General features: G+C 37.4%; 1 protein-coding gene and 1 long non-coding RNA gene across 2 annotated transcripts; one reads left to right on the forward strand and one right to left on the reverse strand.

The window, feature by feature from the left end:
• Nucleotides 1-760: 760 nt before the first annotated feature.
• On the reverse strand, nucleotides 761-8,374 carry LOC124163606. The gene is made up of 3 exons (XR_006865812.1): nucleotides 8,200-8,374; nucleotides 3,019-3,240; nucleotides 761-1,050 (listed from the first exon to the last, which is right to left on the reverse strand). It is a non-coding gene; the product is annotated as an uncharacterized LOC124163606 (long non-coding RNA).
• A 4,080-nt stretch (nucleotides 8,375-12,454) lies between these two features.
• Nucleotides 12,455-24,427, forward strand: LOC124163533 (inositol polyphosphate 1-phosphatase). The gene is made up of 7 exons (XM_046540504.1): nucleotides 12,455-12,947; nucleotides 13,147-13,352; nucleotides 13,424-13,546; nucleotides 13,710-13,851; nucleotides 14,362-14,551; nucleotides 15,866-16,369; nucleotides 21,691-24,427. The coding sequence occupies exons 1-7, from the start codon at nucleotides 12,743-12,745 to the stop codon at nucleotides 21,854-21,856; spliced, it is 1,536 nt and encodes a 511-aa protein (XP_046396460.1). The 5' UTR covers nucleotides 12,455-12,742; the 3' UTR covers nucleotides 21,857-24,427.

The following is a 24,427-nucleotide window of genomic DNA, read 5'->3' on the forward strand; positions in this document are numbered from 1 at the left end:
TAACAGGCCATGACATGCAATTTGGCACCATCGCTTTACGTGACGTCAGGGGTCCTACCAAGCGGCTGGGGTCCCCCAGCCCAGCCCCCGAAGTAATGGGTCTGCTTCCTGCGTCGTCTGTCAATGAATGATGAGCGACGAAGGAAAGATACGATTCGTACCGCTTAGTGTCACATAAACTACAGTAATATTGTCAAGCGCTACGACTTCTAAATAATACTCTAAAATTATACGTTAACAACTTAAGTTTATCTGCGGAATATTGGAACAAATTCGATAGCTTTATTGTGAAAGAACCAGTCTTCGGCGTAAGCTACGTATTTTCTCAGTGAGAAATTCACGGAGTATTATTCGTCTGATACATGTAAATGCCATAGTAAGTATATCTCTTGAATTTCTCACCTTGGTAGTAACTTAATAAGTCTTTGAAATAACCAGCCTTCCGCGAAAGTTATGTATATTCTCCAGATTTGCGGCATTGTTATTCACCTGATATTTGTACATTCCCTCATACTTTTGTAAGTTGAAAATTAGGTAAATCTTAAGGATTACTCCCCGTTGTGGAAACATTACGCTTGTAAGGAACTAAAAACTTGGCATGCAAACTCACTCATTAAGAATTAAAACGTTCATATTCGCTAGATTCAGATCTGCATATTTGAAGCGCCATGACTACTGCTGGGTTAAGAATTTTAAGATTCGGTCCTGAAACTGCATCAATAACCATATGTGGCAGGGTATTAGAAAAGAGAAGGAAGTAAACATTTCACAAGTTTTATTTCATTGTAAACAAGGAAATAGGCATGAGAAAAATATTTAAAATCCAGTACGTAAATATACATCAAAGAAATTCATATGTATTTCACTTTTCGAGAATTTCAACACAAAACAGAAGCCTGAACAAAGTCATTCCAAGTGTAGACATTCCATTTCCACAGGAATAGACAAAGCCTTTCACTGCAATTCCAAATCATGAGGTTGAACTGTATCCTTCAGTAAACGGAAGGCATCCCGATCCTTGCTCCTTTAGGAAACACCATGAAAAGGTAACTGAAATGTAAAGTAAAAAAGTTCATAAATTTACATCATCATCAACTAGGAGGAGTCAAAAAAGCAAGAACGTAATGACATAATATAATGTTAATGAATTTTCAATGGTTGTTTTCATTACATTAAAACTCTATTCCATTAATGGTATTCAATGAACATAATTTATAAATAAAAACAGGATTAAATATTTTAATAAAATATCCAATAGATCAGGAAAGAATGGCTAGGTAAAAAGGTTCGCATGTAGGCCTCTGAGTTGACACCCATTAACAAGCAAATCATTATAGAACTTTAAAAAATAAGTACACTCATTAGTAAAGCCATTAAGGGCACTGGCAGGAACTATATTGGCATGACACTTCTAAGGGGTGAACAGCCTGAAAAAATCTCTTCCCACCTCTGAATTAAAAAGAAAAAGTTCCACAGCAATAATTATGGAGTAGTGCAAATGTTAACCCTTATCCGGGCAAGGAGGGTCCAACGGACCCTACAGCCTTTATTTCAGGTTATAACATGAGAACAAAATATCCCAGTGCTGTGAACTTCTGTGACTTTGTTTATACGGATAAATGGAATAAGAAAAATATATTTTTAAATTTTAAAAAATATTTCTTTTTTGTTTATGGTAAATTTAAACTTTTCCTAACGTAACCGGGCAAGCTGGGTCTGATGGACCCTTCACATACGTGATCAGTTGCACATCATTAGATGGTTAATATAAAAGGTATTATGTTGTCATTTTTCAAGTATTATTTGGGAATGTTCACATATACATCTAAATAACCCCTAACTCAATGGCATATGGCAGGAGGTGAGTGTTCACCAGTTATGCAACACGCTGCACTTGGATTCTTACGAGCATATATATCCAGTTTGTGTTAGCTTCAATCACGAAGTTTATTTTTGCTATCAAGGCAGGAGAATGTAATAAGTGTAAATTAAATAACTAGATTGTGTACGCAGAATGTTATTTTAGGTAGCATGGGTGGTAAGATAGGGGCAGATATAGGGGAAGGTGAAAAGGGATTATAGAGTAGGCTGGAGAGTCACTGGTGCATTACGGTTGGAAAATCCTGGTAAAGGAGAGTGAGATGGGAGAGGAATGAACAATACGCAACAAACATCATTATCTCTATCCATAAATGAAGGATGGAGACAGTTTTTTTTTCATTCTTTCGCTTATTGCTATTTAACCGTGGCGGTCGCTGAAGGGCATATGCTAAGAGAAATTTTCCTCCAGTTGGATTGAGTCACTGGGAAACCCCTAGGGAATGATCACTAAAACGATCCAGTTGTTTCCAAAAAAAAACACTGCTCCTCGGAATTTATTTGTAGCGTCCATTCAAGGGATAAAGGAAAGGATATATCCTGTCATACAGAAAGCATGCAGATGATTTCGCTTCGAATTTGAACGCTCCTGTTCATTATCAGTCTCCTAAAAATCCTCCACCTGTATTCCAAACCCTAACGCATTTATGACAATCCATCCATCCCTGTTTCCTCCTTCTCCTGCACTCCCCGCCCATCTTTCCACCATCTTTCACCTCTACATCCTTCATCCTTGTTTCTCATGTAAACTACGGCATGTATGAAAAAAGAGTAGAGTGCTAGCAAAGTGCTACTGGGCAACGTAGATGAAGGCATATAAGATGTTGCACATAACTGATTCCAAAAATAGTTTAGGCAAAGAAAACTCATTGATAAAATCCACATTTACAGAATTTGATGACAGCAATTTTCATTCTCAAAAAGGTCCCAAAATCATGCTCTTCAATTAGAAAAACTAATGAAGAGATACATGACAATTTACCATCACTAAAAACAAACTGTAAACCCAATTTCATGAGGTCTACTTCGCAATGTTCCAAAGTAATAACAAGGAAATAGTAGAAAGACATATGTGATCAGCTGAAAAGCAAGGATAATGAAATTTCATTATGTGCGATAGCTGTATGGAAGGGAAACTACCTCAGTCTCATGTTGATTCTTCAGTAAACTCTATATTCTTCCATTTTGGTGGATTTATCGAAGTTATCGCATACCCCTTCAGGAAAGAGTTGGCTTCAAATAGATGAGTGGCTATGAATCCATTGGCTGATACAAATTCCTTTTGAACAAAGTCTACCATTGTGTTCATGATCATACAAGCATATTTCTGTACTTTTCCATTCTCTTATCTCCAATGTTAATCTGAAATAATGATAAGAAAGGATTAATTAATAGAATAGAATAGAATAGAATAGATATTTATTATGCTCTGGGAAAAAACCCTTGGAGCAAAAAACACAATTTACAAAAATAATGGCTCATCAAAGCAAAAAGTTCATGAAAAATGTCAAGTAAAGTTGTTTGATACGCACCTATAAAAAAGAAATAACACGTAACAAGGATTGAAATTTGACATCATAGGCAGACGGAATATAGTACATAATACATAATAATGATACATAATAGGCTGTATTTTCGTGGGAGTTTATTTTAGCTCTCCACTGAGTAAATCCATGTACAATTTAATTTTAAAAGCATGGATGGAGCCCCTCTGTCTAAGATCCTCAGGGAGAGAATTCCAGAATTTTGATCCCGTTATCAGAAATGATTTCTGGTAGATATTAGTACGTGGAGTAGGATAACATAAATAGTCATTTTTGCGAGATGACATATGGGTGGTTACTGATCTGTTCATAAAGATTTCCCGGAGATAATTAGGGATTCTCTCTCTGAAAATCTTAAAAAGAAGAGCACCGAGTAGATATTTCCTTCGATTACAAAGATTTAGCCAACCAAGGCTGATTCTGTACTGTGATACATGAACATCCTTTCTTAAATTGAATACATATCTTACACATGAATTAAGTAGCCTTTGTAACTTTTTATCCAGCTCTTTAGGCATGTCATTATAAACAAGACTACAATAGTCAAAGGAAGGGAATACCAGGGTAGAAATTAACATTTTTCGGGTGGATATAGGAAGTAAGTGCTTGTGCAGTTTTAGTTGATACAGTGTGATATTGACTTTATTACAGATTTCGTTCACATGTTGGTTCCAAGACAAATTTTTTGTGAGGGTTAGTCCAAGAGTGCGAACAGAGTCGCTGAACGGTATTTGATGGTCACCAACTACAACTGGAGGAAGGTGATTATAATCTATTTTGTTTAGGATCCTTGAGCTACCGATGATTATTGCTTTCGTCTTCAAACAGTTCAGTATGAGGTGGTTTTTACCCACCCATTTTGTGATTTCTCTCACGTCATGATTCACTAGATTAATACTATCAGCTATGTTTTTAATCGAAGTATGGATGTATATTTGAAGGTCATCTGCATATATCATATATTTACAATTTTTAATCGCAATTGAAATGTCATTGACAAATATAGAAAATAGCAGAGGTCCCAGGACAGATCCTTGAGGAACTCCGAAAGATACTGGAGCCCATGCGGATAAGTTATTTTCAGGTCCTAAGACTGCTTGAAATCTATTGCCTAGGTAGGAGCAGAACCAGTTTAAAGCTGAACAAGAGAAACCAAGCTTCACCATCTTATGGATTAGTAGATTATGATCAACTCGATCGAATGCTTTACTGAAATCAAAAAGAACTAGTATTGTAACCATACGCTTATCAATATGAAGTCGAATGTCATCGGTTATCTTTAGTAGTGCCGTCTGCGTACTGTATCCATGCCGAAAACCTGATTGCATAGCGTCAAGTTTGTTATTGTTATTTAGGTACTCTGTAACTTGCTTGAAAACAATTCTCTCCAACATTTTCGACAGGGCGCACAGAATAGAGATTGGCCGGAAGTCAGAAGGTAATTTTGCATTTTTTGTCTTCTTTATCGGACGAATAAGTGCTTTTTTCCACTCCGATGGAAATACTGAATTATCGAGAGAATGGTTGAAAATTTCAAGGATGTAAGGTAATAGGGCATATTTGGCAAGTTGAATAATCTTTACTGGAATGTCGTCAACTCCAGTGGCATTTGACTTGGAGAACTCCAATACTTCGATCAGAGTCTCAGGAGTTACGTGCTTAAAGTAAAAGTTGTTATCACTGAATGGTATAACTCGCTCAAGTCTGGAGTTAGCTGGGGCATCATTATGACTAATCGTAGTTGACAAAAAGTAGGAGTTTAGCTGATCGAGAGTTATATTTGGGGGTAGAGAAGAGTCCCGTCTTCGAACCAGCCCAAGATTTCGAAGCTCACGCCAAATCAATTTCGGGTCTCTCTGCGAGGAAAGCTTCGAGGAATAAAACTGGCGTTTACTGTCATTGATGGCTGATTTAACGCGATTTCTAAGTTCCTTGTATTTTTGTCGCAGAGTGGAACAACCAATGCGTCGAAAGGCACATCGCGCTTGGTTGCGTTCTTTAATCATGAGTTTTATCGTCTCATTCAGCCAAGGAGGTGTTCGGCGTTTAGGCCGACATACCCGTAAGGGAAAAAAAGTGTCAGAGCAACTAGCTATGTTTGACGTGAAACAACCAAGTTTTCCATCGATAGAACTAGAGTTAAAAACACCATTCCAATCCATCGCTAGAAGCGCATCATGAAGGCACCGGGAATCAATGTTTTGAAAGTCACGGAATCTGAAAGAGGTGGGTGTGACAGACATAGATAAACTGAAGTTGTAGGTAATTTCAATCAAGTCATGAGACGACAGGAAGGGGACAGAAGTCTGAGAGTATTTTGAAACTTTTTCCAGATCGTCGACGATACAGAGATCTAACAGGGTAAGACTTTTTCCTGTGTGATGCGTTGCAGCATATGGTACAAGATGGAGATTGTTGCAATGCACAAAGTTATGCATGTATTTACCATCATAATTATTTCGTATGAGGTCAGCATTGAAATCACCAAATATAACAATATTTTTAAAGGTAGGGGCATAGTGCAAAAATGCATTTTCAAAGTCTATGGGGAGTGCCGTTTTAGGAGGCCGATACACGACACATAGCAGTAATTTCGAGGAAATTTCACTATGTATTTCTGATATAATAAATTCAGAAGTATGGGAGTAGGTGCCGGGGGAAGTGGCAAGAACATTTACATTCAAATTCTTTCGTACATATACGCCAACACCCCCACCACCTTTACCAATTCTATCATGTCTAAATATATTATAACCATTCATTGTAACCATCTCATCTGGTATGCGTTCTTTTAGCCAAGTTTCGGACATGCAAATTATGTCGTAGGTTGATTCCTGAAAGAAGAGGCAGAATTCATCAAAATGGCCAAATAGGGATTGACAATTAACGTGGCACAGAGTTAAATCTCTTGAGATCTTTTTGTGAGCAAGCAATGACTGAGTGTTAAAAAAAGATTGGCAATTAACACAACATATCTTAATGCAATTAGATTGAAAAACTCTTTGAACCAGATGGCAGCCCTTGGGTTGACAAGTTGGTTGCTAATCCACCAATGAAGAAAGTTTATCAGTATCCTCCGTCGAAGAAATGGTGAGGCGCTCGGAACCGTCTTCTTTGCGAACGTAAATCCTTCCATTGCGCACCCAAACATACTTGATTTTGCCATTTTTCTTCAAGTCGCGAACCACTGAGTACAGTTTACGATTGAAAGGCGTAAGGGATTCATTTACGTACACTGGGGCCGCAGGAGAGAGGCTGAAGCCTATATCTTTGGTAGTGAAATTTCTCTTCCCACTACGGGCGGCGACAACCTTAGAGGCGAGTGAATGCCGAAGAAAACGGACTATCACTGGGTTAGGTGAATCAGACCCTTTGCCATGCAATTTAAGGCGATAGCAATAATCAAGGTCAGACACACTGATGTCCACACCAAGCGCTTGCCCTGCGTTACAGACGATAGAGTCAAGGGTTTCACCATCGACGAAGGGAACACCACGAAATTCAACAACATTTCGTAGCCACTCTTGCTCAGCCCTATTGAACTGAACTTGAAGACTCGAAACACGATTTGAAATTTGGATGTTGTCTTCAGATAGGTTGTCAAGGCGTTGGTTAAGGCTAGTGAGAGAAGCCGAAATACCTTTGAGGGCATCCGCATGATCAGTGATGCACTTTTGGATGTCGGAGAGAGACGATTTTATGTCCGAGTAACCCTCTTGAAGTTGCTTTACTCTATCAAGTAGCTCCTTAACCAGGTCAGCAAGAGGCTCTTCGGAAGATTTCCCTATGCCAGGTTTTAAGGGCGTGGAGTCAGAGCGAGAAGCACGTTGCCGAGATGTACAGGAATCACACACCCAGGTTTTCTGTAGGTCATCCAGAACTTGCAGGTCCCCATCGGACATAGCAACACAAGACGGATGGAAAAATGACTTGCACTCGCCACAGTTTAGGCCCTTTTGACCACGTCGAGAGCCTTGATTACACACACTACAGGTAGGCATAGCGAAAGCAAAGCAGGAGCTCTGAGGAGACAACCTTTCAGCTCGAGAGCAGAACTGGAACTGGCAACTAATTAATGAGAAAAGGCAAGACATTACTTCATAAGAGCTGTATGGAAGGGCGTTCATCTTTCGGAAAATAGAACACACTGACGTATCCACTATCCTTCTCCGAACAATAGTTGCTCTTGCAACCTGGCACACAACAACGCCGGGGCATCTTTAAAAGTAAAATTGACACTCGTTAGAATGAAAACATGGACAAAGATGTAAGTCAAATGAAAGCGCTATGCCACAACAGCAAAAGTTCATTCCCTTCATAACAACTTCAATTTAATGTCCATCGACAACAATGTGAATTTCAGTACACATTTCAATGGCCACAAATCATGCAATATTACATCTCTCGTTAACAGTCTTCAGTCGTAAAAAAAAAACAAATCAATAAATAAAGGTCGCCTATTTCTACGAAATCCAATATTTGCATGACTTCACAACAAATGACATCCAAAAGATGACACACTATCATGTATACCCAGGAATGAGAATATTATGGATTGAAATTGACGGATAGGAAATAATGCGTTTGGAACACATCCTATTCCCACCTTCGTCGCGCATACATGATGGGAGAAGATATATATCACAATTAATCTCAAACCTGCACACTAAATTGTCCAACACAAAAAGCCGACCACATGGCCACACTCACAAATGACAATATACACATCGCATTCCAACTTACACCCATAAATGCATTATAAAATCAATCCACTTACCTTTATGAACGTTATAAACTCCAAAATTATGTAATTACAACGCTAAAGATGCTTAAAAATGAGCGTTATTCACACGCAGTACAGCAGCTTCACATACAACACAATAGCAACGGAACTTCTCAGTAGGACCCCTGCACAGCATTGCCATTTCACCATGTCAAGGCCTGTTATAAAGGAGGCCATGCCATGGTCCTTATATATGGACCATGGGCGTGAAGCAGGGGCGGCCGGGGGTGATTGGGCCCTCGGCTTGGGCTCTTGTTGGATTCCTCCTTACTGGAGGATTCGGAGGTCCTCCGCCAAATAAATTTAAGAAATTTTATGCAAGGAAATGAATTTTGATGCTCTTCTGGCTCATATAAAAACTATATTAAAGTTTAAAAATTATATCAATTATGTGATATAAAATACAATGGAAAGTCAGAATTTCACAGCTTATAAAATTCAATGATTTATCATGGTTATATTATCCAGAAAGTTAATTAAATTAATTTCATTTATCTGCTGAGCCTAGTGAAATTACTTAAAATATGTTATATTTATCTTCTGGGGGTAAAAAAGAGGAAAGAGTATTCATTAGAACACACCTCTCAGTTCTAGGTTGTGCCTGTTTATAGGGGTTATATATCAAGCATGTCATCTTCGACACTTTCTACCAAAGAGAGCCTCTGCAGTTTCTCTTTATGCATTGGCTGAGCTGGCTGTATTTCAGCAAAATACTTGTCCAGATAGACTTCCAAAATTTTTTCAAAATCATTAGGGCCTCATACTTATTGATCCCATGGCATCAAAGAAAATGTTTTACATTTATAATGAGGATCTAATGTTAATATCAGGCAATAAATCCAGTTTCTCTGTTGCAGTGAGTTCACATCTTATCTCAAGCAACTCGATAGCCAAGCAACAGTTTTTTCACAGCTTGACTTCTTTCCGGCCATCTATCCAGTGCTTTTGGCATTTTTTCTAATCCATCCAAGTTCAATTTAAATAGAATGGTAACTAGATGCAGGGTGACTTTGTTGGCAGCACATTAGAGGTAAACAGAAGCAGCAGCAGTGAGGACATCAGAAAATTTAAAAAAATACATAATGGATAGGAGAGAGCTGACAGAGGATATTTACGTAAGAATGTGAAGAAAAGGCTGGTTTAGAGTCTGATCTGGAGTGTAGCCCTTTCCTGTGTGGAAACATATGTACACTTAGAGAGTAGAATGAGGGGAGACTAGAAGCATTGGGAAAGTAAATGTGGAGGAGAATGGAGGATAAGTAAACAGAGGGGAAAAGGAATTACAAAGTGTTAGATATGGTGGGTGAGAAGAGAAAGCTACTAGAAGAGATACTGAGGAGACGGATGGTTTTAATGCAGTGAGTTCTGAGCAGAGAGAATGCTTGGTATGCTGGGGAGGAAGGGCATGGAATATATTGATAAAACGAAAGGAAATAGCTGTGAATTGAAGAGGGAAGTCTGTGATGGGAAGGGAGACAGCAGAAATTATTTGCAAATGCTCCATGCAAACCTTGATCACAAAACTCTTTGATAACAATAATGTTTATTTCATCATCCATGCTGTGCAAGTTAGGTCAGGAGCAGATTAAGGCTATTGTTTTCTTCAAGGTAAGTTAGGTAGTTTTCTGAGTAGGTGGGGGGCATGCAATTCCTCTCAATGGTGCAGAGATTAAACTGTAAATCATTGAAAATTTGTACCTTGAACTCCAAAATAAAATGAGAAGTATACATATTGAATTTGTAACATAAAAACTCGCTTTAGGTAACAATATGAATGATTAGGAACCTTTTTATTATGTCAGGAGTTACTGATTACAATCAAGTCATCTGCTCTCTCATTCTGCTCCAGGTCCTAGTATGCCGAATCCATCGTAAGTCTTATGGTAATTTAAATGTACTGCTAAATTGAAGCAACCAATACCTAATTTAGTGATAGCTACTCTGCAATCCAGTAGTGGATACAGAAAACACTTACGGGGCAGGGGTGCAAATGATATTTTGTGCTACCTGTAATGTTATCGTAATGAAAAATAATCAAGTTACATGCAAAATTTAAGATAGTTTTATTTGAACTAATTATACACATATATGTACAAGACAATGCCATCTTACGGTATAAAAAGTTACATTTGTGGTTCTGCAATGTACGGCTATGCGGGCAGCCCCGCAAGGCACGCTCCCAAAAGTATCCGCCACTGCTGCAATCTTTGAGTTCATTTAATTCAATTCTGTAATACATTTCTATTTTTCAGGTTCTTAGCAACTGGGGACTCCTATCGTACTATTGCATTCAGTTATCGACTGGGCCGTTCTACTGTTTCCTGTAGTGTACTTAAAGTATGTGTATAGGGATCAAGCTGGTGTGGTGGCTAGAAGGTTGGTTTTCCTATGAGCTTGGGTTCAAATCATGGTGGTGGGAGATAATTTTCAGACACTGTCCAATCCCTGCTTGAATGATGTGTGGAGGACATTTCAAGGGCGACACTCTCCGTCAGATGGGACTTCTAGCTGTAGTCCCTCCTATAAATAAAGTACTTATGTCCTTGACACAAACTCTTTATAGCATCTCTCCATACGGCTTCTTTCTTATCAACATCACTGCATAATTTTTTGCTTTGATTGTAAAGTATACTTCTGTACAGTTTCAATCAACTTCTCTTCGTCCATTTTTGCTTCTGTAGAAGCATACAACTCAAGACTGAACTGAATGGAGGCTATTCTACACCAACAGATCCTACAGGATGAGACTTGTTCCCAGGCACAGGGTATCAGGCAAAACATTCTTCCGTTGAATGACTATGAGTGCACCCGTGGTCATTCCGTGTCTGTGTGGAAGCGCAACAAATAGCATATACATTCCCATTCAACTTGCCATAAGAAAGTTTACCTGAATGGAGACAATACAGACATGCTCCATGTCTGAGCAGAAATGAAGCAAAAATAAACACCTGAAACTCCTCAAAATTTTTCATTCCACAACATTCGATTTAGAAAAGAATTTTCCTAGCTGCTCTTTTAGTCAGCAATTGGAAAGCAATTTATAAGCCAAAAACATCTCATTGAAGGTTGAAGTGGCTCCATGAAGCTGTTTCTTCTTTGGTGGTTCATTCTTGTAGATGTAACCATTAACATTAATTAGGAGTTTGAGCTGTGGGGGAGGAAAATATTTTGAAAGGATCAACTGTGACCAATGAGATATCAGAAGGTAACAATTTATTATAACAAAGGGGGCTCACTGCCCACATTATCAAAAGATACTTAACTATAGAATAGAAGTTTTAGCTCGGGCAGATGAAAAGATGAATTAGGTAGTATTTTATAGGATTTTCCGGGGAGCATGGAGGATATGCGGAATACCTAAATACTGAATTGAGTATTATGTCCTCAGTCTGAGGTATCAACTATATTTCTTTTTGTTAATTAAAGGTACATTTTTTCGTTGAGAAGAATCTATAATTTCAGCAGTTGGGGCTCAGTTCACTTCAGAACTTACACTTCTTTAACTAATAACACCAACTGCTGCTTTTTCCACCCATTTCCAAGATTGAATTTGTTCTTCAGCTCAGAATAAGGCCTATTAAAATGAGTATAATCTTCCTTCTATCCATCAATCCTGTCCTCGCGAGGCCTTTGTCCTTCTCTTGTGCTCTATAACCTTCCCTCTATCATCTCCTGACAGTTGCTTCTAACTAGTTATTTCACTCATCCTCAATATGTCTTGAACTTGCTCATTTCATTTCCTCTCCATCCATCTAACTCTCTTTATTTTCCTCCATACCCTTATTTCGAATGTCATGATACAAAGGGTGCCATGAGACTACTCTCATCCTTAATCCTAAGCATCTACATTCCTATTCCATAGATCTGCACTGTGTTCTGTCCAGCAGAATCCTCACTTCTACTGCGGGAAGTTTGATGATCTACACCCTGTATTCAGATTTAATGAGACCCTAAACGGAAAACTTTGTCTCCTGGGCTGAGGGAAATTTCCCACTTATTCCCCCTCCAATTTATCCTCAATGAAATGAAACTCCCCATTACATTTTGGCAGCATTATATATTAATCATCATGACCATGCCTCGTAGGGATGTTTTCATTACTTTGCTATTTGCTCATCTTTGTATGAAATAAATGGAATGTACAAGTATGACAGAGCATGCAGTTCCACGCTAAAGTAACTACAATACGTACTCCGGGACCACCATGGACCTTACCGCTCTACTTTTCAAAAATATGCTTCCGGTTTTCAAAACAATCAAGAATCGCAGTGCGCGCTCTTCGTTACATAATATTCTGATGGCCTACTAAACTTATTAAATTATGAACCGTATTGTAATGGAGGATATTCTTTGATATCGGCAGTGTCCCATCAATATTATTATGCCTTTTACGATAAGCGAAAAACTAGCATGATCTGTTGATGCAAGAACTACCAATAGTGTGTAATTAATCTCATACTCACGCCCTACTGCCAATTGTAATCAAAAAGATGTAATAAACTCTGTCGTCGTTTATTTACATTACGGAAATTTAAAAATGCCAATTCATGGCGCAGCTAAATGCTTTCGATGGAAAGACACATCTCTATGGTTCCGCGCTGCTACTATTGATCAATATGGCTCATGGAGGAAGCAGCTGACCACATTAAGACTACGACCTTGGTTGCCGATCGAATGTGGGGTGCTGGACGATAGACGCACTTGTACAGCTTCCATCTGCGGAAAATCCCAGACTAAACCAGGTAATTCACTTGGTAGAAATGAGCACAGTTTCTGCATGAAGTATTCTCCAATGAGGAGTTGTGCGAAACCAACTATTTGCTCTCTCTTAAGCTGCAAGTTAAAGCCAAGAGTTTTCATTCACATTAGCCCTTCATATTCTTTTTCTTTCGTTATTTTGCGGATTCATAACGTAGAAGATGCCTATCCCGTTGTTTTCAGTTATGGCTCGTTTCCTGAAAGTACTAGTGAGTGCATCTGAGAAGTCGGCTAACATTGCTCGAGCTTGCAGATATGAAGAAGACTTATTTCAGTTGTTAATCCAAGAAAAAAAGGGTGATGAAATGAATAAGAGGTTTATTCAAGATTTTAAAACCCTGGCCGATGTTCTCATTCAGGAAACTGTTCGACACGACATTGGGAAGGAGGTACCTAGAATGTTTTCGTGGCATTTGTTTCTAATTTGAGGCCTTTTTCTGTATCTTATCCCTCTGATTAGTTTCCAGAAATTGCTGCGTACATCAAGGGAGAAGAAAGTAATACTTTCACGAACACTTTGGGAGAGTCTATAACCGTGGAGGTGAAGGATTGTCCTGGCGAAACATCGTCGATGCTCTGCAAAGTTCGTAGATATTTCCGCATTTTCAATAACCTGAATCATGACCATATGAGATTTTTAAGAGGGCCGATTCAGAGCTGAGCCCCACCGATCAGTGTTTTGCCTTGCATAATCAGTTCGATGTTGTATCAAAGTTTGCATCAAAATGAGATAATTTTGCATTCAGGTATTAGATGGAAATGAAAATGCTGCGAATCTCCTTGCTGCAGAAGTGCATAAAGAAATCCGTTTGGAAGAAGATTTCTCTAGGCTGTCCGATTTCCCATCATTGCCTATCAGTGAACTTGGTATCTGGATTGACCCCATTGGTAAGAATAAGGTTACTGCTACAGATATGCTTTGTTCATTCTTTCACTCATGGATGTCTGTATGTTATCCTCATTGCTCAGTCAACATTTCAAAAACTTCACCTCTTCTAAATGAAGGACCATTGTACTTATGAACCTTATAATTCTTTTTGAAGCTTAAACTTTGCCAGTTATTAATATTTGCCCAGACCATGATGAACTTTAGCTGAATTACCCTCAGTCAACTTTTTCATAACTATGAAAGAGAAACCTTTTGTTCAGAAATATATTGAATACTTCATTTTTGTGAGTATGGTGTCACTGCCTACTTTTGGCTATGACCAGGCACCCATTTACTATCATGCTGCCTTGAGACTCAATTGATCTTTACTTTTTAATTATTTTTTTACCTGATACTCATTGCTCTGTTCCACAACCATTAATCAGTGGTTACTGATTTTTTTAATTTCAAATTTATTGCACTTAGTAACGCTTATATAATGGAATTTTGTATTTGTATTTTGAAACCAGATTCTACAGCCGAGTACATAAGTGGTGGATGTGTTCAAGCCTCAGAATGTAGTAGTTCACCGTCATCAATCCATCAATCAGGATTGCCATGTGTTACTGTATTGATTGGAGCATTCCATCGGAAAACAGGTGTTCCAGTGGTTGGAGTTGTAAATAGACCATTCTCCTCTGAAGACAGCTCCACTGGGGTGTAAGTCAAATATTCATCACTTATTTACTTGTGTAAACAAAGCAGTAGTAACTCCATTCTGCCTATAAAAGAGCTCATTTATTACCCAGTTCTTGAGTAAGGGAGCTGTTCTCTCTGAAAATGCTATTGCAAGTAGTAAACCTGGTAATGAGGCTGTGTTCAAAGTGAACTCCATTTAAGCTCTGCATGGGGTCTAGCAATGGTAGTAATTGCATTCAAGTTACCATATATTTATTGGGGTTGTAAGTGCTGTGCTGTCCTATTATATTTAGGTGCATTAGTCTTTTGTAATCGGTACTGTACAGTGTAGTACCACAAATCCAAACACATTTAATTCAAAAATCAGTGTAATCCAAACAGCTCTGAGACAAAATTTTTGCACACTGTAATCACAGATGACAAACTAATGAGGAGTGATGAACGAGAAGGAGTAAGGCATAAAAGTCAGTGTCGAAGAAGGGGTAGGCCGAGTACAGAGAGTCTTGTTCCGTTACACAGCCCTATGCATTGTACACTCTTGTAATTCATTCTTCTGTTTCACACCATTTTTTTACTATTATTTCAGCTAATGCGAACAATTAAGTTATTCAAACGATTCGGTTCAGGATTCACTTTACTGTGACTCCATTGTATTTCCCAATGAGTGCTGTGATGGAAAATAGGGCCAAATGTTAGATGCATTTTGTGATCATGTTTTTGTTGGTAAAAAAAATACCTTTGCAGCTGGAAAAAGTCATGAATCTTCATTAAACTCTTAGTTTCTTGAATAACTATACAAAATAATTCAGATAGTTTTTTGAAGAGTAAAGTGTGTATCATCATCATTACCCGTCAGCAGTCCTTAGATTGGTTAGATACAGCTCTCCACTCATCTATCTTATGAGCGAATCTTTTCAAACCTCCCTATTTTTCGCTTTCACATTCTTCTGTACCTATCACATATATTTTATCCGAGGTCTTTCTTTTCCATTCCTGCCATCTTCGTGTCCTTCGACAATTGTCTTGTGCTATCATGTCTCAAGGTATGGACGATAAGGTTGTTCCATCTTCTTGTCTAGGATTTCTCTTCTTTCCTACTGTTCTTAGGACTTCCTTGTAACTTACTTCGTGCAATCCATTTGATCATTCTTCTGTAGCACCACATTTTGAAAACCTCTACCCTTGATTTCTCTGCCGCTGTCATTTTCCGTGCCTCACTGGAGTAGCATACTCCGGTAATAGTGGTAGTAAGACAATTTCATATCATTTAGGTTTGATTGCCCTCGTTCAATTGCATATGAATTATTTTGGTGTCCTGTTCTCCCATTTTTGCAGGTGGAGTGGGAAGTATTACTGGGGCGTCTGCTATGGGGACTACAGAATGTCATCGATTGCATGTGAGATGCAAGATGAGGAGGAGCAGGCGCAAGGTGGGATGAGGATGGTGGAGTTGAGCGTGGAGGGGAGTGGTGCTGCAGCGGAGGGGAAGAACAGCCGAGGGGTCGTGGTGATCAGTGGGAGTGAGTCATCGGTGCTCCGTGCTCGCCTCTCCACACGGTACACTGTCGTGGAGGCACCAGGCGCTGGGCACAAGCAGCTGTGCGTTGCCCTGGGAGAGGCAGATGCATACCTCCTAACGAGGCCCACTACCTACCGCTGGGATGCCTGCGGCCCGCATGCTCTCCTCTCTGCCCTTGGCGGTGGCGTGGTTGACTGCCGAAAGGTGATGAACGCAGCAGCCGACTCCAGCCCCCTGCCCCCCAGCCACCTGCTTGATTGCCCTGGGCTCAAGGAGGCACTGCCATCTATGCTGGACCTTGAATTAAGGTTTGGATTGAGGTAGGCTGATGAAGTTAACAAATGGATATTTAGGGTAATCAAAAATGAAGTACAAGTAGGTTCCAAATCATGTAGATACTTGAAATATTTGTTGTTGGCATGAGAGCATACCTATTAATGAAGAAATATCTCCTTATATCCTTCTCTTACGAGAACTTTTTATTCAAGTATGACTTTCGACAAATTTTAAACAATTTATTTAAGTAATATGCCATTGTTGCTAATCAATAAATAATAATAAGGGATGTGCAGGTAGCTTTTTTGATCTTGATTCAAGTATTGAGTCAGGTAGAGTATGATAATTTCTGGACCAGGCAATACAACAATACATGCTCCAGTATATTCTCATTTTTCCAGTCCCTTAGTGAATTTTCTTTTCTAAATGCTTAGCTTGATGTAAAAAGGAAAAGGTAATGCGGAACGTTGATGGTACATAATTGTGTCAGAATGAGGAGATGAATGAACAATAATATGTTTTAAAAAGTTCCACAGGCACAACTGAAATAAATTAATCTCTAGTAATATGTCGTCAATTTAACTAATATATGTATTCAAACTGCTCCAAAGAGCCCTCAGTAAAGCCGTTTGCACAATTTTAATAGAGAATATATGCAAAAATGAATAATGTAATATGTATTTGATCTTTTCAAATTCTATTCAGGTAGAAAAATCTATTGTTCTACAATCTCAGGCAGCAGTTTTTGATGTTACATCATTACTGCCTGCAGATAATTGTATTCTGCAACATACTTGTGTGGCTGGACAATTACTTTCTTACCAAAGTTGCAAGATTTAGGAAACTTAGGAATTTTCATTAAAAGTTGAATCAAGATGCTTAAGGAACTGTTTAAGACACATTAATTTTCATTCATCTCCTAAGTCTGACATGATTTATACCAACGTTCCTCATTATCTTTTCCTTTTTACATCCAGCTAAGCATTTGGATTAGAAAATTGCGGATAGAAAAAATGAGAATATTGGAGCATGCATTGCTGTATTGCCTGGTTCACAATTGCCAAACTCGACTCGATATGTGCGAGCAGTTTTCAACTCGACTCGAGATCAAAAATTACTACTCGTACATCCCTACTCTTGTTTCAATTCTGTGATTGACGTCTTTATTGAATGAAACGCAAACATTGTGGTGAATTAATCTGTATACTATAAAGCCCAGTTACGACCACTCACTCACTCATACAAATGTTTGGGGTGACCGAGACGAGATACGACAAAAAATCTATGACAACCCCCTCTAAAATTGTCTGAAACCCCAGGAAAAATTATGAAAACACTAAATTTCCTATTATATATCCGTGTATTCACTTAAAATTAGGTATGAGGATTAATTCAAAAAATGGCCACCAAAATCCAATGGCGGCGCGGCGATCGGATACAAACAAAACATCATAGCAACGTATGTATTTGTTTATGCAAACATAAGGAAAAATTGGAGAAGAAGGTAAAGGATTTAAAACGAAAATAAAGATATACGAATAAAAACGAAAATACAATGCAGATAAGGTAGGAAATTGCTCATTGTTTTTTTATAATTTACATTCCTGTCTTGTTGCCTATATGTACACAATTGCAGTCGAAAGATTTCTAAACAAAACTTCCATAAAAGATAGTTAGGTAAAAATGATTTTATTTTCATTGATTGTGACGGCAATAGTATTTTATTTTTTTACATTCTTTTTCCATTAACACTAGAACTGCTGAACTTTCCAAGTCCACCAAAACCGTGGCATGGGACTTTTTTGTCCCATTGACAAAATACGTTGATCCTGTCATGTTTAAGTATAATTGACGGTTTTTTTGTGGTTTGTGTGAACAAAACACGTGGTTAGGTAATGTTTAAAATGTTTTATTAAGTATAACTAGGAATACAGTAAACATATTTTGAAGTGTTGGTTGCTAGCTCAGACCTGCAGACGCACCGGGCAGAGGTGACGCAACCGGCACTGCGTGAGTAGGCGGCCGGCACAGTGCACAGATTATTCCCTTCTGCGCTTCTAACTGGCAGAATTACGGTATCTGTGCATCAATCCCCTTCGTAAAAAAACTGTTTTTATGCTAAATACAAAATAAGTGTACAAAAAAAACTGAGATTGTATGTTTTCCCCATATGGGACAAAAAAGTCCCATGCTGCGGTTCTAGGTAAATCGTCGTTTTTCTCGCGAACCAAACGTCGTGCAATATTTTCAATATGACCATTCAAAAGAGCATAAAAAATGAGTTGAAGTCAGTAAATTTCAAAGGGATCAAACCTCTAGTACATGAATGGCAAACATTTGCAAAGGGCGATGGGACAAATAAGTCCCGTCCGTGGTTCTAGTGTCAATACCCTTTCTAATGTGCAATGTTATTTTGTCATCTTCTACTCACCAGATGATTTTATTGCGCATGATATTGGATATTAAACCTGTTTGGAGATGTTCGTGTATCCAGGCTCATTAAAACTTTAAAGAGAGGTATTCCTGAAGTGGTATCATTCGCGATCATGACAAATAATCTTTCGATAAAATTCGTCATAGTACTAGCCTCAATGCATGCGAAGGATCTCCACTTTGCGTATTTGCACAAGATATTGATATTCAGTTTTTACGTAATTTGTAATTCTATTGTGTGTATCATCCCCTCTTTAGCTTGCTAAGGGAAACCGCAGTCACACCTTATTCATACTTCAAGAAATCGGTTGAGTAATGTGAAGAATAATTAAGAAACACTTTTTTTATATTTATGATGGCAACCGATTAGCCTGGTCAATAGAGTCTGTTATTACGCGTGGGGGGCCTGTGTTAAATACCCTATGCAGGCACATTTCTTCTCCGATGTTTTTGTATTTATTTCGAGGAAACCTACATTGAACTCCTAATTTTATGATTTTCAATCAGAAAAATGGTTTTCTGGGTGGAAAATCGTTCATCGGCTCACGCTACATCGGGTGTATTATGCGTTTGATCTTACTTGTTTTATCAAACTAATGGGTGCCATGTTGATAGTATTTATGGAACTACATTTATCAAACTGTTTGCTAAAAGTAACAGAAATATTCAATGCTCCCTATGAATCGAAATTGCGTTGGGTTTAATCAGAAACTGGTAGTTTTAACTATACTTTTTGCAGTGTTTACTCGCTTTATGTAATGCTTTATCAATTAAAATGTAGTTAACAGCAGTTCACTGTATTTCGTAAAGTCGTTATGTTAGGCTATGAAGTATGAATTGAGTGTTACAGTACAATATGCTCTAAATGTTTTTTTGTATTTGAATTGAATTATATAGAGACTTTGTCTGACTCGTAGAAATTTATTTTATTTTTTTAATTCCCTCAGAAAAACATTTCTGTTCTATAAAAATTTATTTCCGCATTGAACTTACATACCACAAGCTGGTTTTACAGGAAAGTGGAAATATTGCTTAAATTTTTTCTAGCCAACTAAAAAGTAAACGATCTTCAAGTAAAAAATGGCAGACAAAAAGTATGTGACCTTCCAAATAAACCATAACAGGTCGCAGGCCTTTTCCGGGGGGTCTGGGGGGCAGAGCCCTCCCAACAAGCAAAAGCGAGTTCTTATTATGTAGTTCCTAACCTTTGTGTCAAGCTTCCATTGTTTTAGCTAATCACCTTGGTAAATGGGGAAAAATACAACTCTCTCTCCATCTGAGGAATGTTGCGTAACAGTCATGACATCACTTACTATACTTTGACTATTACTTACTATTCGGAGAATATAGTCCCCCTCTGAATATAGTCCCCCCCCCCCCCCTTATTTTGATGCTTCAGTTTTGGGAAAAAAATTTTTAAATATGTTTGAATATAGTTCCCCCTTTACTTTTACCATGGGCACTTTTGGAAAAAAAGGGGTACTAAATGTAGATAAATACGATAAGTTTCCATATCATCCGTGAATCCATAATTATGAAAAATTTTGTTATCTCTGAAAATAAAGTTTTTATCACCCTTGAAAGTTGAAATTCCTCTGATTATTCAGAGTCCATTGTAAAAATAAGCTATTTTCTCTTTATGGATAGCATAAAATGAAAGTGCGTACAAAAAACGATTGCCTTTGGTAACTAAAGAGTTGCAACCCCACGTTTATGGGAAAAAAGTGCTTAACATTGTCTCTCCTTCCACCTCCTGAAGCGTTGCCAATTCTTCCTGAAACACCCTGTATATACCAATTCAAATAATTTCCCCAAATAATGTTCTATCAATTGGGATATTACAAAAATATGGCTTACTCATTGAAAAACAATCATTGGTTCATACTGTTGTAATGAATGAATTTATTGCTGAGAAGTGTGAAAAATTATCAGGAATTTTAAAAAATATTTTATCGATGATGCGGTTAATTCGAACATTTGCAAGCAAAGCAAATGAGTTTATATGTATGTACCTTAGTTTCTTGAGATTCTTAATTAGTGCTTTGAGGTTTAGCCAGACCAACAAGCTGTACTGAAGCGAGGCAGTTTAACTCCGTGTCTGTTCTCCCTCACTTAGACTACTGTAGTCTTGTGTACAATGACTTAACTGAGGAGTTGAATATCAAGCAACAACGTCTGTTGAACTCCTGTGAGAGATTCATCTTTAATTTACGGCGAGATGAACACATTACCCCTTATTTTAAAAAGCTGTCCTGGTTTGATCTTAAATCAAGGAGAAAATATAACATGGCTTGTTTTATGTTCAATATCTTTAAATGTGGTAGCCCTGTGTAATTAAAGGATCTTTTTCTCCCCAGTTGTAAACATACTAATGTTGTTAGAAGACAGGACCCCTGTTTTTTGTATGCCCCACAGTTCCGCACAGCAATAGTTCAGAAATCATTTACTGTTGTTGCCTCAAAGCTGTGGAACGATTTGCCGAAACAGGTAAAAGACAGTGCATCACAGGAAATATTTAAGAAAAGGATTGTCTCCCACCTACTTTCTTGTTACCCATGTACACTGATCATGTAATTTAATAATCAGTTATCTGCTCATTAATGTGATCAATACCTATTGTTGTGTTAGAAGTAGTAATCTACTTCGTATTTCATTTGTTAAGCTAAATTTCCTTTTTTAAGGTTGTGTTATTTATTTCTTGGTATGTTTAATGTTCGTTTTCCTGTTCGAAAAATAAATAATTCTTTTCCAGTTTTACTATGTTAATTCCAGTTTACTATGTTAATTGTACTGCTCACCACCATAACAATTTCTATTTTCCAAAGGAGTTAAAACTCCTAGAGCAATAAATGAGTTTATTATTATTATTATCATATAGCAGTACATAGTATGTCCTCTGCATGTCACACTCTCAATGTGAAATCCTCTTCAGGTATGGCGATGAAGATGAGGGTGAGCCTGAGGAGGGGACGAGCGAGAGTGGCTCCGCCAAGTGGTGCAACAAAGGAGGCATCATAGCGTACCGGAGTCCACGATTTCTCCTTCAGTTGGTTGGCACCATTCGGCAACCGGCTGGAGCCGTCACATCACCAGTGTGATGTATTTGACAAACCCTTCTCGCCCAAACCCACCCCACCCATCGTGGGTGTGTATCTCTTCATTCCGCGTCGTGCAAGAGGGAAAGCACCATTTCCAATTGCTGTCATTGGTGTGGAATCACCACAGTTGAAAAGTGTCTTCCACCATTCGTTTGTTTGTATCTTATACAAAATGGATCATTGTCACTTATTTATAAATTCTGTTTTCAAAGAAAATGTTAGCCATCACTGATAAATTTTCATTCATTTGCTAGAGTGTTGTGCTTGTGAAACTTAATCCAAACAGATCGTTTCTTTCTCTCATAGTTAATCAGCAGTTTTATAGTTCGGAGGTAACAATGAATTTTTGTCGACAGCCCTCAATTATTTCAAACCAACCAATTTCGGCATTAATCAACTTTTTTCAAGGTAGAATTAAAGAAATACAAAATACTATTCCACCTACCTTTTTACCCATTTCAACTAGTTTCAACAGCCATAACATCATCAGCATCTTTATGACAATGCTTTAGCCATTGAAACTATTCAGCACCAGGAAAAAAAAGTTTGTGGAACAGTACTTTGTGTTTGCATTTGTTCTTCCTCAATTATTTTATCACATTTTAATCTCTGTTTTGGTTATCCTAAATATAAAAGTGGAAAAAACTGAGACAAGGATTGTGTTGAATTGAAGCAAGACAAATAATTTCAATATTCAATTGTGATAACTATATTTCTCTGACTGAGCCAAAATATGCTACATTTCTTTGGTTCAGCCCTTTAGCCAAAGTTCCTAAATTTAAATTCAGTCAATTTTGCTAAAATTGGTAGTTTAAAAATTTTTGGATGACTTTTTGTTAGATAAGTATTATTTAATCTACCATTATGTAATCTCCAAGAGATTTGATGGTATTGCTAACTGTTTTTGAATAAGATATATGTATACTTGTACCTTGTTTAATTTCTTGTTATTATCCATAAGTGATCTAACTGCAGTAATTTTTAAGTTTTTGTCTTTAAAACTGTAATTAATCTTGTCATTACATCTTAGTCTTGTAACAAAAATTATTCTTTGAACTCCACCGCTGAAATTAGTTTCCTAATTTAGCTACCATATAATTCAGTTACCAAGAACAGAAAGTGAATCAAGGAGCATACTTTGAATGTGATAGTTGTTTAAATGAAAAATGTCAATCGGTAGCTGACTTCAGGATTAGCTCTTAATGCCCCTCAATTATTTACCTTTGAAATGAGTCTCCTCATAATAATGTTTGCTTTAAAACTCATTTAATTTAATGAAATTCCTCATTTTCAAAAGTCACTTCCTTGATTATTTTTATGTGCAATTTCACTAAATAGGGAAATTACCTTCGTTTAATATTTATGTCAATATATTTCATCAGTATTTAAAAATAATCACACTTTGCTGAATTTCTAACTGTAGCAAAGGACAAATCCCTTCAGAAAATGGGCCATGAATGTTTATTAATAAGTAGTAGTTATTTCTTAAATTTTTATTTGCTAATCAGTTCAAATGTGTACTGGTAATAAAGCCAAAGCTCATTATGTGTGTAAAGTTTAACATTCATGTTTTTATTTTATTGTTTAGACCATGAAGAATTGGGGAATACAAATGTACCTTCAATGTTAGATTTTCATTCAGTTATTCATCTTTCATTTGTTATCTTCATCTATTTCTCTAAGGTCAATTATGTTCTTCTAATTGTTAGGTTGCATCGTGTTTTGTGATACTAAAGGTTATGTTTTTTTGGTATCTGACTTTTTTTTAAGTTATATCAATGTAAATATTTTAGTTACAGAATATGCTTTTAGAAAAAGAGTCAACAAATGAAATATTTCACTTGGAAAGAGATAGTTGTTAACAATATTTGATTTGTGCCGAGGCTATTAATCTCTATGGCATTATTCATTTTTTCATATAATTGATAAAGAAAACATTTCAGGCATTGTAAATGCTCAGATGCTATTTTTTTTTGTTAGGTTTTTGTTAGTAGTGCAATTTGATTGCCGCTTGATAAGGAAGAATTTAAGTTGCAACCAGATGTTTATGTGGTTATAAGGGCACAACAAAGTGTCTTGGATCAATTTGTGTGACCATAAATGTGCACTTTATTTAGGTTTATTTTCTGTAGGTGTCATCTGCCCTAGTATTGCCTCTTCTTGGTTTCTGCTAATAGTCATTCCTTTAAATGGGAGGAAAGCCAAAAGTGGGCAGTAATGCAATGCTAACCAGTGAGTCATCTATGGCATATGTCCTTCTATGCTAAGTCCTCTCAATGTGTTTTTAAATGGCTCCTTCCTAGTCATTGTAAGAGTCAGAGCTTGAGTTCTGATGTTCATTCATGTTTGTTGGTAATTAGTTGGTGATTTAATGTTTTTTTTTAAATGACAGGGCAAATTATTCTTTCCCAGAGAGATATTATCTATGCATTTTATTGATGGTTAAGTGTATGTATTTGATGATTAGAAAAATTTGATTTCTTTGTTTTGGCTGTCTGTTATTTTTAACTATGTACACACTTCTTCATTATGAATGATGTTGAAGGAAAATAAAACATGTTATCTATTGTA

The sequence above is a fragment of the Ischnura elegans genome, chromosome 8, assembly GCF_921293095.1.
Source record: "Ischnura elegans chromosome 8, ioIscEleg1.1, whole genome shotgun sequence".
NCBI lineage: Eukaryota > Metazoa > Arthropoda > Insecta > Odonata > Coenagrionidae > Ischnura > Ischnura elegans.